General features: G+C 33.1%; 2 protein-coding genes across 2 annotated transcripts in view; one reads left to right on the plus strand and one right to left on the minus strand.

The window, feature by feature from the left end:
• Positions 1–2,608: 2,608 nt before the first annotated feature.
• LOC127723944 (semenogelin-2-like) lies at positions 2,609–3,523 on the minus strand. Its single transcript, XM_052230688.1, has one exon. The coding sequence runs from the start codon at positions 3,521–3,523 to the stop codon at positions 2,609–2,611; it is 915 nt and encodes a 304-aa protein (XP_052086648.1).
• Positions 3,524–11,490: 7,967 nt separating this feature from the next.
• Positions 11,491–16,488, plus strand: part of LOC127721985 (inter-alpha-trypsin inhibitor heavy chain H3-like) — a 67,317-nt gene continuing 62,319 nt past the window's right edge. The window contains exon 1 of the mRNA XM_052228827.1: positions 11,491–12,107. Within this exon, the coding sequence (XP_052084787.1) occupies positions 12,012–12,107 (96 nt within the window). The 5' untranslated portion in view covers positions 11,491–12,011. The remainder of the gene's footprint in view (positions 12,108–16,488) is intronic.

A 16,488-nucleotide genomic window follows, 5' to 3' on the forward strand; every position in this document is an offset into this window, starting at 1 on the left:
ATCGATCTTTTTTCAATCTGGTGTGTTTACAGTGAAAAATAAAAAGAATCGGTCTGACCTAGTTACCTTAAATTTCGTTAACAAAAAAATTTGAAAATAGAATATGACAACATGTATATATCAGGAAATAGTTGGGTCATTGGAATTACTTATGCAGTTATTAATCATTATAATATCTGTTTGATTCATATGCATGTCACAAGTCATTGAACAAGAAATGTGGGAAGACTATCACTAAGGCCGTTAGGGAAAGTTCAAATCGGTTGAAGATTTATCTAGTCAGAAGAATGATGCAAAAACTTCGGAATATATTTATTTGTTTACTTGTCTTATCCTCTCGTTCTGTCAAATTATTGGAGAGTATGGATGAAACCTCGATAGGCAGACATTCATAAGACCATGCACAGACTTATTTTCGTATCAATATAATTATTTCACTCTTAGAAAGATCGATCGCAATCGATCTTAGAGTTTACACTTGAATACAGATCGATTAAAAAGAGATCGATCTTTTTGGAACCACCTCTGGAAGTGGACTTTTTTAGTACGATTGAAGATCGATTTTCCCGTTTTTATTAGATTAAAGATGGATTTTAATCTAAAAATTGTAAATTGTATCTAAGTACCATCCAATTTGAGTTAGATTTAGATTGCTGCTCAGTACAAAATCAATATCTTTATAATATAAGATAAGTGATATAATTTGGAAATATCCCATGAGTAATTCTAAAACTATTGAATCGGTTTTACCGATTTCATAGGACTGAATTTTAAAATAGCAACATATTCAATGACTGACTAAGTTTTATTGCAATTATTATTGTTCATTGATATGTCACAATATAGGATAAATGTTGCCATTGCATGACCACATACACTTATTCCCCTTTCATATTTCTGGGGGTTCAATATTCCATCACACTGCTTACACATTATTCGTTTCAAATTTTATCTTTCTTTTATGTTATTTTTCCCTTTTCGCATATTATAGGATATATGCTTGTGGTGCCTAAATATATTTCTTAATTTTTGTTGTTTAAAAATTTGAAATCGTAAAAGGATGCTTTTGCTCAAATTTTTATCAGATATCGGGGCTGCAAGGCAGTAAAACGTATTATTAATTATAGCGAATACCCATGAAAAAGTGTCTTCACAATTTATGCCGCATCAGTTACTATTTTCAATGAATTTCACACACAGTATACGCAAACATTCGCTTATACGTCATTATTTAATTTTTAGTTACCATTAACATGTATACATGACGTATATCGCATTGTTACCCTTAATACTCTTTATTTATAAATTACATTCAAACGAGTGAATCAGGAGTGGAGAATAATATTAGACGCACAAATCAACTTTTAGACACACTTGTAGTTAATTGGAATCGTGTACAACACAATAGTACGGATTAAAACAAAGTAAATTTATAAAATATTTGGAAATAAAAAAAAACAATTATCACGGAACAAAAACAAATCATCATTATACTTCATGGTTTAATATTTTCTTCCAATTAGCCCCAAGTATGGATTTAATTATTTATAATAGTCTCGACGCAACATCAATTATTTACATTTGAAAATAAAATTAAACCAATTGAATTATCTCCCTTCAACCAGTACGTTATATTTTCAGGTATATAAAAATATGCAAATTTTGATACTTTTGAAATTGCATATGTATTATCCGAAAACAGCTAAACTATTTTAATGAAAACTCCACATCAATTATTTACGTTAAACTCTGTAGGCATTTATCCGTCAATTGAACAGAGACATTATATACATATGTGTATATATGTCTCTGATTTGAAGAAGGAAAAAAAATCTAACCAGTTGAATAATCTCCCACCTCCCAGTAGTTTGCTTTTACCAGTGTTCAATTTAAAATAAGATGAAGAATTTATAAATTTTATAAATTAAATCATAACTAAAATATGTGAAAACTTATCGTCCTACATCCTGTCGATATCATGGATTTATATTTAGGTATTGCTCAAGGTCATGCTTTTCCCAGACTTTTTTTAGACATCAGATGCGTTGGATGTATACCGATTAATTTTTAAATCAGTTTTTAGTAACTGTAAGTACTCTTAGATCGACACTTTGTGTCTTTTGTCTTTATGTTATTTTTTTTTTGCTCCGTGCGGATCTGATTAATCAAGCCATTCTCAACTTATTTTTACAGTTTTTTTTATGTTGTTAAACCACTGTCCCAGGTTATAATATAAAAATAAGAAGGTGTGGTACGATTGCCAATGAGATACTCTGCACCAGACCTTTTAAATCTTTAATATTTGTTGATAAATAAATAGAATGATTTAATCTGGTCATATGTGGACAGAATCATAATAAATAAAAAAGGGCACAAGGAATCTCCAAAAAATGCAGTGCAGTACAACAAACCACATCAACCACCAGCACCAGTCTCTTTCGAAAAAAAAAACCACAGATATACAAACAAAAACGAACTGTCCATGGCCAAGATAGCCTGACTTAGTATACTGGCATATATATTTGGTGCAGGATCTTATATGATATCACTCATGCCATAATTGACTAATACGTACTCGAGTTCACCGCCGGTTTTGGTAGGGTCCGTGTTACTCCATCCTAGCTTTCTGTCGTATAGCGTTTTGATAGGGTCCGTGTTGCTCCATCCTAGCTTTCTGTCGTATAGCGTTTTGGTAGGGTCCGTGTTGCTCCATCCTAGCTTTCTGTAGTATAGCGTTTTGGTAGGGTCCGTGTTGCTCCATCCTAGCTTTCTGTCGTATAGCGTTTTGGTAGGGTCCGTGTTGCTCCATCCTAGCTTTCTGTCGTATAGCGTTGTGGTAGGGTCCGTGTTGCTCCATCCTAGCTTTCTGTCGTATAGCGTTTTGGTAGGGTCCGTGTTGCTCCCTCCTAGCTTTCTGTCGTATAGCGTTGGGTCCGTGTTGCTCCATCCTAGCTTTCTGTCGTATAGCGTTTTGGTAGGGTCCGTGTTTCTCCATCCTAGCTTTCTGTCGTATAGCGTTTTGGTAGGGTCCATGTTGCTCCATCCTAGCTTTCTGTCGTATAGTGTTTTGGTATGGTCCGTGTTGCTCCATCCTAGCTTTCTGTCGTATAGCGTTTTGGTAGGGTCCGTGTTGCTCATTCCTAGCTTTCTGTCGTATAGCGTTTTGGTAGGGTCCGTGTTGCTCCATCCTAGCTTTCTGTCGTATAGCATTTTGGTAGGGTCCGTGTTGCTCCATCCTAGCTTTCTGTCGTATAGCGTTTTGGTAGGGTCCGTGTTGCTCCATCCTAGCTTTCTGTCGTATAGTGTTTTGGTAGGGTCCGTGTTGCTCCATCCTAGCTTTCTGTCGTATAGCGTTTTGGTAGGGTCCGTGTTTCTCCATCCTAGCTTTCTGTCGTATAGCGTGTTGGTAGGGTCCGTTTTGCTCCATCCTAGCTTTCTGTCGTATAGTGTTTTGGTAGGGTCCGTGTTGCTCCATCCTAGCTTTCTGTCGTATAGCGTTTTGGTAGGGTCCGTGTTGCTCCATCCTAGCTTTCTGTCGTATAGTGTTTTGGTAGGGTCCGTGTTGCTCCATCCTAGCTTTCTGTCGTATAGTGTTTTGGTATAGGGTCCGTGTTGCTCCATCCTAGCTTTCTGTCGTATAGCGTTTTGGTAGGGTCCGTGTTGCTCCATCCTAGCTTTCTGTCGTATAGCGTTTTGGTAGGGTCCGTGTTGCTCCATCCTAACTTTCTGTCGTATAGTGTTTTGGTAGGGTCCGTGTTGCTCCATCATAGCTTTCTGTCGTATAGCGTTTTGGTAGGGTCCGTGTTTCTCCATCCTAGCTTTCTGTCGTATAGCGTTTTGGTAGGGTCCGTGTTGCTCCATCCTAGCTTTCTGTCGTATAGTGTTTTGGTAGCTAGGGTCCGTGTTGCTCCATCCTAGCTTTCTGTCGTATAGCGTTTTGGTAGGGTCCGTGTTGCTCCATCCTAGCTTTCTGTCGTATAGTGTTTTGGTAGGGTCCGTGTTGCTCCATTCTAGCTTTCTGTCGTATAGTGTTTTGGTAGGGTCCGTGTTTCTCCATCCTAGCTTTCTGTCGTATAGCGTTTTGGTAGGGTCCGTGTTGCTCCATCCTAGCTTTCTGTCGTATAGCGTTTTGTAATTGTTGTTTGTCATCTTAGTCGTCTTGTTTGTGGAAATTGTGTAGTCTGGTTTTATTAGATTTATATGAACTTCGATTTATTCTTTTGTGCTTATATACCTGTTTGACTAAAAAATGGTTATTTTGGTAAAATAAGATATGAGCAATAGCCTTTATTAAAAAAATGTTAGTATAGTATGCACATTTGCCTGTGTATGAGAGATCATGTGGGAAAATATTTTTTGATTAATGCTGTTATTCACATTGAAATTATTAACTAAAAAGTAATTTTCATGTTTGCCATTTGTGACATTTGTTTCTGAAATACAAGAAGTTTAAAGACCTATAACAAATATGTTAGACAAAATAACAAAAATACAAATACTCATATCTGACAGACTGTAAGAATGATTGAACCATACGATAAAATTTTATTGTTTATAGGGATACACTTCGGCATTATTTTGTTAAAAATGAACAAGAGGATAAAACATGCTACACCGGAGAATAAGGACTCAGTATGATGGAGTTTCTCATTGTCAACATATTTGATAAATATGGAGGTAGACTTTCCCCACAGGTTGTCGGCATTCCTTTGAGAACCAACTATGCGCCTCTTCTTGCCAAACTTTTTTTATTTTCATATGAGTCGGAGTTTCTTTAGGAATTTGTAAAAAACATGACCAAAGAAGCTATAGATCATTTATTTTCACATATATACAGGTATATCGATGAAGTCTTTCCATTAACAATCCAAACTTTTCTGATTGGATCCCATTAATATATCCTCCTGAACTAGAGATTAAAGAAACCACAGTTACAGCTTCTTCCGCCTCATTTGTAAACATGTTTACCTCGAATTTGACTGCAGTGGTCATCTCAGTACCAGAACCTATGACAAACGAGACGATTTAAATTTTGAAATGATAAATCTTCCTCAACTTTGCAGCAATATTCCAACATCACCCGCGTATGCCATATACATTTTTCAACTCATACGATATTCAAGATCTTGCAGCTGCAATTCAAACTTTGTAAAACGGTGTCTGAGCAAAAAACAAATGAGTCAGAGTTTGGTTAAAGAACGTCTCGTCCTTTTTCTCAAAAAGCTCACCGGATAGTACCAAGATCTAATAGATAAATATTTAGTGTCTACTTCACAAACAACACAGGATCGTGTTTAGTTATAGATTCTAGATGCTGACGTTGTGTATCATTTTATCTACTTTACAGTTTTACCTTTATTTGTCTTTGTACAATTCTAACAATTATGTTCCCTCTGAACGTTGAACTCTTGACTCGGTAGTCGTGCATCTAGCTTTCAAGTTTTTGGATTTGGGCGTTTCTGATTCGGTCACGTTACCCAAATTTGTCAATATAACGGAACTACTGTCATACAAGCGGGATATTTAGCTAGCTATAAAACCAGGTTTACTGTTACCTGCCATTTTCTTCGGAAAATGCCTGTATCAAGTCAGCAGAAATATGGCAGTTGTTCGTTGATGTTGTCAAGCTTTTGGTTTTTGTCAAGTTTTATGGACTCTCCCCTTTTGGAAATTACCTTGGAGTTTGATATTTTTTGTTAAATAATTTTTGATAGATTTATAACTATTAACTTTATTATTGTCATATACCATGGGCCGTAATAAGGGGCCTTTTCATACCCTTACCCCTGTTATGAAATACCACAAAAGAATGTTAATGTTTAGGGTGAACAAAGGTAAGTCCCAAGAATTTGTTTACGATGATCGTTTATTGGCCGAAGCATTTTTACACGTGTATCGTTCGTTCGTGCAGCATGTTGTTTATATCTCGTAAATCCGATGTTTGACACTTATAAGCGCTTACACTCTTACAACATTAACTATTAATATCATGTGCACCAATTAACCAATAAAACTGTCGTTACGTGCATCATTTGTTCCTATTCAACAGTATCAAAACTGACAAGCCTACTCTTCAGAATGTTTGGAATTCTAGTCTTACACACCTGCAGCTATTCAAAGAACTCTTTGTATATTCTTTTTATTATTTATTCCAGTATCTGTAGGGCATGACATAATGATTGTTAAATTACATCATTGTTTTAACACTGAATCCTCTAGATAACCAACAAGTTGATATTTTCCCGTATAAAGAAGGAGAAGAAGTTATAAAATTCCATGCTGAAATATCATGTCCTCAAAAAGGCCTCCAGATTTGCAACATTTCCCCTATATCTTCCCGCTGACCGAGTGAATCCGGATTCCCTCCTTCTGAGTTCGGACACCCCCCCCCCCCCCCCCCACAAAAAAAACAAAAAACAAAAAAAAAACGTCATTATTTCGATTATTTACCACAAAGACCAGCCGTTCTTAATTTTTTGGTAACCTCTGAATAATTTGCTTACTTTGATCAATCACCGATTACTCTCGGTTCACCAAAAAATAAACGTTTTTTTTCGTATACAAAGGAGAAGATATACAATTCCTTGCTGATTTGCAACAATTCCCTATTTAAGCCATGCAAAATTATTGAAATGAGACGGCCCTTAAGGAGACCAACAATATTGACGATAAACAACTGCAGTCTATTTTTAGTCATGGATTATGTACCTTATGAAATAAATCTAAATTTGAAAGTACATGATCGAGAAATTAAATTTAACACAAAAATTATAGGATGCATAGACATTCACCACTCTTTGTTAGCGTTGGATGATAATTTTATACAAAATTCACAGGCATTATTACTCGTATATTTATTCCAAAATCTAATCATAAGAATCTCAGTTGCTGATATTTTACATTCGATTAGATTTCAATTAGAATCTTTTGGTAAACAAGAATTTTTAATATGATTCGAAAAAATAATCGGATAAACTAGGTTAATTTTTTTTCACATATCACTCTTATTTTGATAGATATTCATACAAAAAGTATATGTAGTGGTTCTAATAATCTTCTAAAATACGATATTTAATTAAGAAATGAATGCTTCTTTTTGTAATTTAATGGGGTGTAAAAGTGTTGAAGCAGAATAGCTTCTGATTCTAAAAATGTGTGCACGATCAACACTTTTACAACCCTATCAAATTACTAAAAGAAGCATTCGTTTCTTATAATTATATTTTTATGCCAAGACCATCAAAAAAAAGTTTTGTCAAGTTTTTCTTTTATTTACCTGTGCACTTTTTTGTGGAAGCACATGTCATCACGAATGTAACATTTCATTTTGATATGAATCTTAATTTTTGAATGACACGCGATTGTTGTTAGCCAATCAAATTAACGGATTCTCATGAAACATACATATAATGTAATTATATTGAAATAATACGAACATATTTTAGACAATGTATCTTGTCAACATAAAGAGAAGATTTTAACTGAAATGGTGGTTAATATATATTTCAATGAAAAGTAACTTCTAGAATGACATGAGTTATAATGTTGTAGTATACACTCTTAATTACCACAATAATAATACCCGTAATAAAACCTGAGAATTCATTCAAAATATTTGAAAATTACATTATTTGTTCTTCAATACCATGAAATGTTTTATACTCCATCAATAGCACAATGTTCACCCTTCGCCAGAGATAAATTATATCAATATTAGCATTATAAGTCTCTGCCTTTATAATAATAGCTAGACCAATATCCGGTATGGAACTGCGTCGCTGTATGCAATTGATTGATCTGATTGATCTAACACGAATACTGAAGCATAACTGATCATTCCCTTCCACAGAAGCCAAGAAAAGTTTGTCGTAAATTTTCTTTGTACACGGTGAGTGTTGTAAAATTGCAAACTATTGACAAAAGGAAGCGGCTGAACAGCCAAATGTAAAAATTGCTAACACCCTATGCAAGTCAATATCATCAAGCTCCAGATAAATATATAATAACTCCCCGTCATAGTATATAAGAAAGGTTTGACGGAAACCTTTCTTGTACAATGAGTGTTGTAAAAGTTCAAACTATCGGCAAACAGAAAGTTGCTGCACGGTTCATGTAAAAATTGCCTACATTCAATATTATCAAGTTCAAGACCAAATATAAAATCATTACCTTCCATAGAAGTCAAGAAAAGCTTAACGAAAGTTTTCAGCCCAAGGTCTTTCGGGCAAACGGACGGAAGGACTGAGTGGAGCGGTTACTAGACCTGCTTTCGCCGGTAGCGATGCAGGTAAAAATGACATAAAGGTATTTTTTTATGGATTGGATTCTTTTTATTTGATTTCATTCTCAGCATTTTGAATTCCAGCTAAATACAAATTTGAAAGTGGTAATTTTGCTTTTAAGATATGATGGCTCAAACTTAAATGAATATGCACTACAGTGACAAATTGAGAAGGATAGCAATGATAGAATTAATCATGAAATCTCATCGTCCAGCAGTTATATGCATTCTTGGTTCCTTGTATAAAGGGTATCTTAATACATATTCTGATATCATATATTCTGTTTCAACAGTTACATTTCGAACCGATATTATTGAAAAACAAAAGTGATAAGTGGACAAAGTTTAATCATTAAAAAGTAGGTATATCACTGCAAATTCTTAGATAAATTTCACAAAAGTCAATGAACGTCTGATAATACCAATACTATACATGGTTCAACCAGGTATGGTATTGAAATAGGAAAGTTTTATGTACTCGAAGATACAGAAAGTACAATTTGAAAACCGCAGGCATTAAGTGCATGCAACTTTTTTTCTTGAATTGAGAACCTTATATTTTTTAAACGCAGCATCAGATAAGAATTTTAAACAAACACGGACTTTGTTTGCTTATGATATTTAATATAGGTAAAGAAGGATTGCTCTGCATATAAAATAAACAAAAGGGTCAGCGTACTTTATGATGTGTTTAATTCAAATGAAATGGGATTATTGCCTTCACTGTTATCTCATAAAAGTAACGTGGTATCTACTCTTTGATTCAGTATGATTTACGGCTTTCTGCCAGATACGATTTGGTTCAAGATTGATAAGAAATTAGTTAATTTGTAGTTTTAGATAAAACAAATGATTTCTAGAGGTATTTATAATGTTTCAAAGGATTAAAAAGAAGTTAAGATGATAGATCTAAAAATCAGAAATTATATAGACTGTTAGGTATAGTAGGAGACATGCTACAATATTCCCTCGAGAATATTCCCTTTCTTTCATTATTTTCTTACTAAATTATATGTCTACTGAAAATTGCCATGATACTGAATGCCCCAGTACATTGATTGCCCTTCCTCTACGGGTGTCAATATAATGACAATCTCTTAGTTATATCAGTAAAACTGTTAATGGGGTAAAATTGAAAAAAAAAGAAAATTAGGAAGGGACATGTAGCATGTCTAGTATACTAGTTGCAGTGCAAGGTAAAGCTATTTTGATCTCTTTTTGGAATGTAACCTGTTAAAAAAAGATTTCCCTTCTTTTATAAAACTTGAAACAAGTCAAACATCAGCATGGTAGAGTAATTGTTTAAAAGCTTTTGTATTGCAGCCGATCACTTATGTATTAAGATAAAACTTAAAGAGTTTTTGCAAGAATACTTAAGGATGTTCGCTCCTCTAGCTTTTGAAATTTTGCCAGATATTCCGAATCCTCTGTTTTTATCCATGTAGTGCCATTAAAAAAATTTGCCCGCTAACCCCTACTTTTCTTTTCATAATTTTATTATATATAGCTTAACAAGCCATATTTGAAAATCTTTTAAAATCCTTGTTATTTTTTCCTAGTGTGAATAAAACAAGGTGCCAATGTTAAATGTATAAAAAAATCTAGAGAGAATCACTTCCCGCCAAATTTCCAATGGCTTGCATCTCGAAAACAAGCACATAGTCCATGTTCTGCTTTTTTAGTTCCTATATTTATCTTCTTTCAATTTATGACAGTCTTTTAAAAAGCTTGTTATTTTACTCCCACAGCACAGGTTAACGTTCACTTTTCGACCGACTATGCATTCATAAATCCGTAACAACTCTTCCTGTCGCACTGGAAGAGACTATTACTGTGTGATTGGTATTATCTTTTGCATTTATAAGGGTCTATTCTTTAATATTTAGAAAGGGAACATGAAGAAAAAGAGACCCGTGGTATACGTCACTAAGACATTAACCCTACAACAGAAACAGCATAAAAGACATTGAGATCATGTCACATTATATCAAGAATGGTTGCATATACAATTGAATGGGCCAAGAAACAGGATAGCTGCTACCGGATATCGAAGTTATAGTCGGAGGTGGTGAAAAAAAATGTACAAGTCACACTTATGCACCCCTCCGGTGGTTTTCATCTTCTATGTCGTGAATTTTTCCAAACACGCGCCTTAGTTCTGACTTTATCAGACCAGAATCTTAGTATCCGAAAAGACAAACGGACTGAACTTGACAAAACAATCTACATTTGAGCTGTCCTTATTGTTCCTAAGCAACGCACATATTACAAATGAAGAGTTTTATGTTAAACATATTCATAAACTAAATTTGTTGTTTATTTCTTGAAAAAAAAAAACCAAAACATAATAATTTATTAATTAATTAATGGGCATCAGAACACATGAGCTATGTCGCGGAGAGAACACGTGTAGTCAAAACATCATATTTTAAGAAGTCTGACAAAAGTTTCATTTCATAGATAAAACTGTTGTTGAAACAAAATTACTGTTCATGTATAAAAGAAACCAATGATTTAAAACCGAACTTTTGAACATGAAACAAAAGTTAAATTGAGTAAAATACCATTGTAAAAGAAAGAACGAGAGAAAATTTCGGTGCACTTTACATATCTATGTGATATATTTCGTTTTCCCTCTGAATTCGGCAAAATTTTAATGAAAAACAATTGCAATAATGCATTTGTGATGATTAACAATCATGTGCAGACGCTGTCGTCATCCGTTTTTTGTATCCGCAACTCCTCCGTAAATTATTGATTCTAATGAAACTTTTAAAAAATCATTCTTACTAAATGATTGTTTGGTTTCACATGCGGCAAAACAGGACCCTGCCATATGTATGAAAATGAGTTAATGAGCATTTGTTGAGGTTTCGAATGCAAGAAGTCAGAAATAATAGCGTCAGTAATAAACAAGTTGTGCTTTTAAGCTTAAAGAACACAAATTAGGGTAATAAAACAACAAATGTTTTGTCGTGAGAAAGTATGATAAAATCAAGCTAACGAAATTTTGTCAAGATGTATAAATTCTCAGTCCGTAAAATTACATAATTTGACTTGAGAAGATGTTGTTTCCTCTCATTAACATCTACGTACAATAAATATATCAAAACTTTCTTTTCGCTTCTCATCAAGCATTTCCTGTAATTGTGAAGTACTGTGAGTAACTAAATACGTTACAAGTATGCTTCATAACTTCCTCTGCGATAGTAGTCGGAACTACTGATTACAATCAGCGTATAAGTTTATGCATTTGTATTTAGTAATCGACACGTGTGTTGACAGAAGTTCATTTGAAGTCTATCGTGATGATTTTACAGAGACAGCTTCAATGGAACCGTAAAATCTTGATAATGATGGATTTTAAAGCATGTGTTTGATTGGTCGATTTAAATACTAAATGTTTTATACATATGGACCTGAGGAAAAAGTCTTGATTTTTTAACTTGACGCCAAGTAAAATGTAATGTGATTTGCAGCTCTCTTAGAATATAATTACAAAGGAATTGTTAAAAAAAATCCAAAATTTAAAGTAATGGGATTAAGTAAGCAAGTCTTGTGATTGTGCAAAAAAAAACGAATTATTGAAAACATGTGTTGCAAAACGCAAAATCACACAAAGCGACTGGAGTACACGTGATAATCGCTGCAAATACAAAAATCACTAAAAAAGTTTAAAACATTATGTAACTTTCTGGAATTATTATCTTTCCAAGGGAATGAACTTAGGATGGCATGGATATTTGTATTTATTTTATCTGTGTTCTATTGTGTCAACTCTTCCTACAGCTATCAATTTGCCAATTCCCTTGAACAACAACGTAACGTAAGTACCTTAACATTTTTGTGTGCCTGTTCAAAACTTTATATTTCATCTTAAAGTGGTCTACCTTTATCTCAAATTTAAATGTCCAGCGAATTAGTGTTCAGTTTTGAATTTCTCGGATTCTTTAATTACAAAAATGTATTTGATTATTTTGACATAAACACATAAAATAAAATGAGTTAATCATAAAGATACATTGTTTCGTATGCCAAATTATTAATAATAATAATAATAATAATAATAATAATAATAATAATAATAATAATAATCAGGAATAATGGACTAGGCTTTCCATTATTCATTGTAATGTGGATTGTGAGTCGAATTTACTGTATACATGGTATATGTGTCACAACTTCACAGCTTATATGCAGTATTTTAAATGCATTAAATGGATTTTTTTAAATGAAAAAAATCACAGAAACTCTTTTCAATAGAATGTTTCATTTTATCTTTTCCGGCATGTTCCAAATACTGTTGGGAAAAGTTCTCATTTCAGAGGAATATGTATATACTTCTTATATGAATAATGATTAAATAAATATTATTTTTATCTGCAACCTAATATTAACAGTGTTGAAGAAATTCTATTTATTTGCTACCTGTGAAATTATCTTTTTTATTGCAAAACGCCATGAATTTCACAGCAAGATGCTATCAACATCTGATCATCACGATCAAAATAATTAATTTCTGCAAGGTGATTTTCGTAAATGTCAATACATCAAACGGTTTGAAAATGATTGCTTCTGTATAATCAATATCTAATTGTTTTCTCTAGTATACCTGTAGAGTTGACAATACCATTACTTTACGGTTGTTTTATTAACATATGATTAATGTCTTGTAGATTTTTGTTAAGCTATGTATCATTTCTGTATCTACAAATAATGCAGCTTCCACTGTCGGTAATTAGTCATATCGTCTATTTGTGGACCAATTGTTTGTGATAATGATAATGTATAGACACAAGTCTAAATGTGTTTCAGAACGACTATATCATGTATATAGCAGCTGAAACTATACCATATGTTTTAAAGTTGTAAAGAAACTGAAATCGAATGAGTGTTAGTGGATGTGAAAAAAATCATAATGACTTTTCTGTTCATTTTATTTATAAGAATGTGTGGTTTTCAGTGAGAGAAATCTGTGCAGTTCAATTATCTTTTAACTGTCCAATTTATAAACGAGAGAATCCGGTGTAGCAATAGTTCTAACACCCAGTATACATCTTGGCTTTGAGTTTATATAGATAACATTAAAAAAACAACATTTGAAACTGATAACTGTTTTGCTAGTAAATGAATAGCTTGAAAATAACAACACTATATACAATTAAGGTGATATGCTACAAAAATGTATGATTGTCAATGAGACAACTATCCCCAAAGTCCAAATGATGTGCATGTAAGCAACCGTAGGTTACAGTACGGCATTCAACAATGATCAAAACTTATACCGAACAGTACCGTAATCTTGGAGAGTGGTGTAACAGCACAACATAAGAACAAACTGTAAAAATCGGTTGGAAATGGATATGGTTGACCGTTATTGAATAGCCCGTCATCGTTTCCTGGATTATAACATCACCGCATTCGACTTACCATTGCCATTTTTCTTGTCATGAGCAACATGATAACGGGTGCCTCTAGCGAAACAGAAACTGCGTACCCTTCCAGAGCACATGAGTTTTCCTTATTTTTGGTTCGGTTCGTGTTGCTCAGTCCATTTTTTTTATTTGTAGTGATTTTTTATTATTGTGAACAGTCTGTTTGTATTTTTGTCATGGTTTTTACGGCCTCTTTGTATCTTTGCATCATCTTTTTATCGCTTTATTGTATAATTTTGAAATCGCGAACTGTTTCCTAGGGAAAAAAGTTTAAAAATATGTAACATAGTATTATACCTATCATTATAAGCCCTATAGACTACTAGTATTTACACTTGTATGCTAATTTGTCATTACTTAAAATCACACAAGTTTCCGTAAAATCTGACATCACAATTTCAAAAATTTGACGTCAAAATTAAAAAAGTTATTGTTGCTTGACGTCAGAAGGTTATTCGGAGACAGATTTAAGGTCATTCGGAGACAAAATTCAGCCAAATACCAAAAGGGTAGATACGTTTATTGCCGACAGTGTTTCTCATCCGTCATCTACCATTCTATGTCATGTATGTATAGAATCAGTTCCTCGGATTTAGTACTACCGTCATGGTAAATTGACGATGATTGAGGAGATGCCATAGTGTTTCTGAATGTAAAAATATACCTAATGTCATATGTATTTTATATATAAGACTAATCTGACATAACGACATTATAATTGTGTGAATAAAGTTCCTTGTATAAATGGAACAAAGTGTGGAAAATGATTATTTCTACACACATATTTTTTGAAAATTTATAATATTCGTATTAATATTGTGTTGTAAGGTTAGTTCTCGTGTGCCTGCTTTGTAAATTGACTTGCATTAGCAGATGCAATAACGTTATACTATATCTTATATACCATATGATGGAGTTTGAGAATGAGTCGATTATCCTTAGTTTACATTTGGATAACTATATATTCATTGTGACCGGGCTTGTAATTCTCATTTTGATTGAATTATAGCTTATGGTAAGACATAAGCTATGATTTTCTCAAGTAACAATCTCCAAGATGATATTGAATTTAAGATTAAAATTGTCTCCTCTCACAAACACTTGGGAATCCCTTTTGATAGTAATGGTAAATTCCATGCATATACTAGAAATGGTCTTACTCGTATATACTTGACATGTATTTTACCAATCATGGGATATGCATTCGTGTTATGGGGTGGTTGTCCTAAACAAGCTTCTGATAATTTATCACAGATTAAGTTGGAGGCAGGGAAACTAGTAAATATGAAGCTATTTATTTCTGAACTACTAGCATACAGAAGAAGTTCTAGTAAGCTTACTATGTTCTTTTCCTTACACAGATAGACTGGCCCTAATTACCTTTGTGATTTAACTCGATGGTCAAATGGGCGCAGGACATTTTAGCGAAAAAATTTAAACTACTAGGGGACATTTTAGCGCAGGATTTATCCGTTTACCTGTATTCTAGATAGCCCATTTTAGCGCAGGGTTAATCCGTTTACCTGTATTCTAGATAGCCCATTTTAGCGCAGGATTAATCGTTTACCTGTATTGTAGATAGCCCATTTTAGCGCAGGATTAATCCGTTTACCTGTATTCTAGATAGCCCATTTTAGCGCAGGATTAATCCGTTTTCCTGTATTATAGACAAAAATTTACTTGGTTGAATGAAATTCTGATGACCATACTAAAACCGTGAACAGTAATTTTTGCTGCGTTAAATAAAAATATATGTTTAAGTTTTTTGGCATTTAAAATTTGGTTAGTCAATGGAAATAAATGTTGTTGAAACAAACAGAGGGAAGAATGCGACATGTGAGGGATTAAGTTACCCCTAGAAACTATCAAATTACAAACAACAACATATATCAAGAAGTATGGAAGAATCTGCTTTTCAGGTTATTAAAGAATAAGAATTTTTATTAATCTAATCAAGAACCCATAAAGGGCATCATTTACAACAATATTAAGCACAATATGATTGGAAAAAAGAAAAACTATATCCTAATATAATACTATCATATATTGGACAGGATCAGAGCCTAACACATCATGTGTCTTACATAACATTAACAATAATTGCATAATAATTTTATATATTTTGTATCCACCTGGATCTTATTTCTAAACACTTAATTATATAATTGCCTAGGCACATAAGAGTTGGTAAATGCTCATTTGTGAACAGCCAGAAATATTTTTTATCCTTGGGTAATTCTTTAAAATTATTACAAAAACTGTTTACTTTATCCCATAATAATCTTCTCTGTTCGTTATATAAAGGACAACTTACTGTGAAATGGGTCTCATCTTCAATAGAATTTGATCCATGTGATAGGCAGTGATGACATAGACGCTGACTTCTCTCTATGTATTTTTTACTATACCTATCTTTCTCAATTTTAAGATCATGTGCACTTATTCTCAATTTACATATAGCTCTTCTTATATTAAAATCTTTAATTGATAAATAAGCCTCCTTTACGAAGTCAGTCTTGAGGTTGAAATAATTTTCTAATTTACTATTACCTTGTGATAAGGTATCAGATCTTTTGACCCCCCAAAATGTTTTAAAACTGTTACAAAGTTTACATTTTACAAATTTAATTAATCTATTGAGCTTTGTATTCAAATTTTGTATATCAAGTGATTGAAGGACATATCTCATAGATGAATACCAACAATTAATGTTTCCTGCATCTAAAATTTTATTACAAACATAAGCATCATAAAGTAACCCATCGTCCAATT

This window comes from Mytilus californianus, unplaced genomic scaffold (genome assembly GCF_021869535.1).
Source record: "Mytilus californianus isolate M0D057914Y unplaced genomic scaffold, xbMytCali1.0.p SCAF_1, whole genome shotgun sequence".
Taxonomy (NCBI): Eukaryota; Metazoa; Mollusca; class Bivalvia; order Mytilida; family Mytilidae; genus Mytilus; species Mytilus californianus.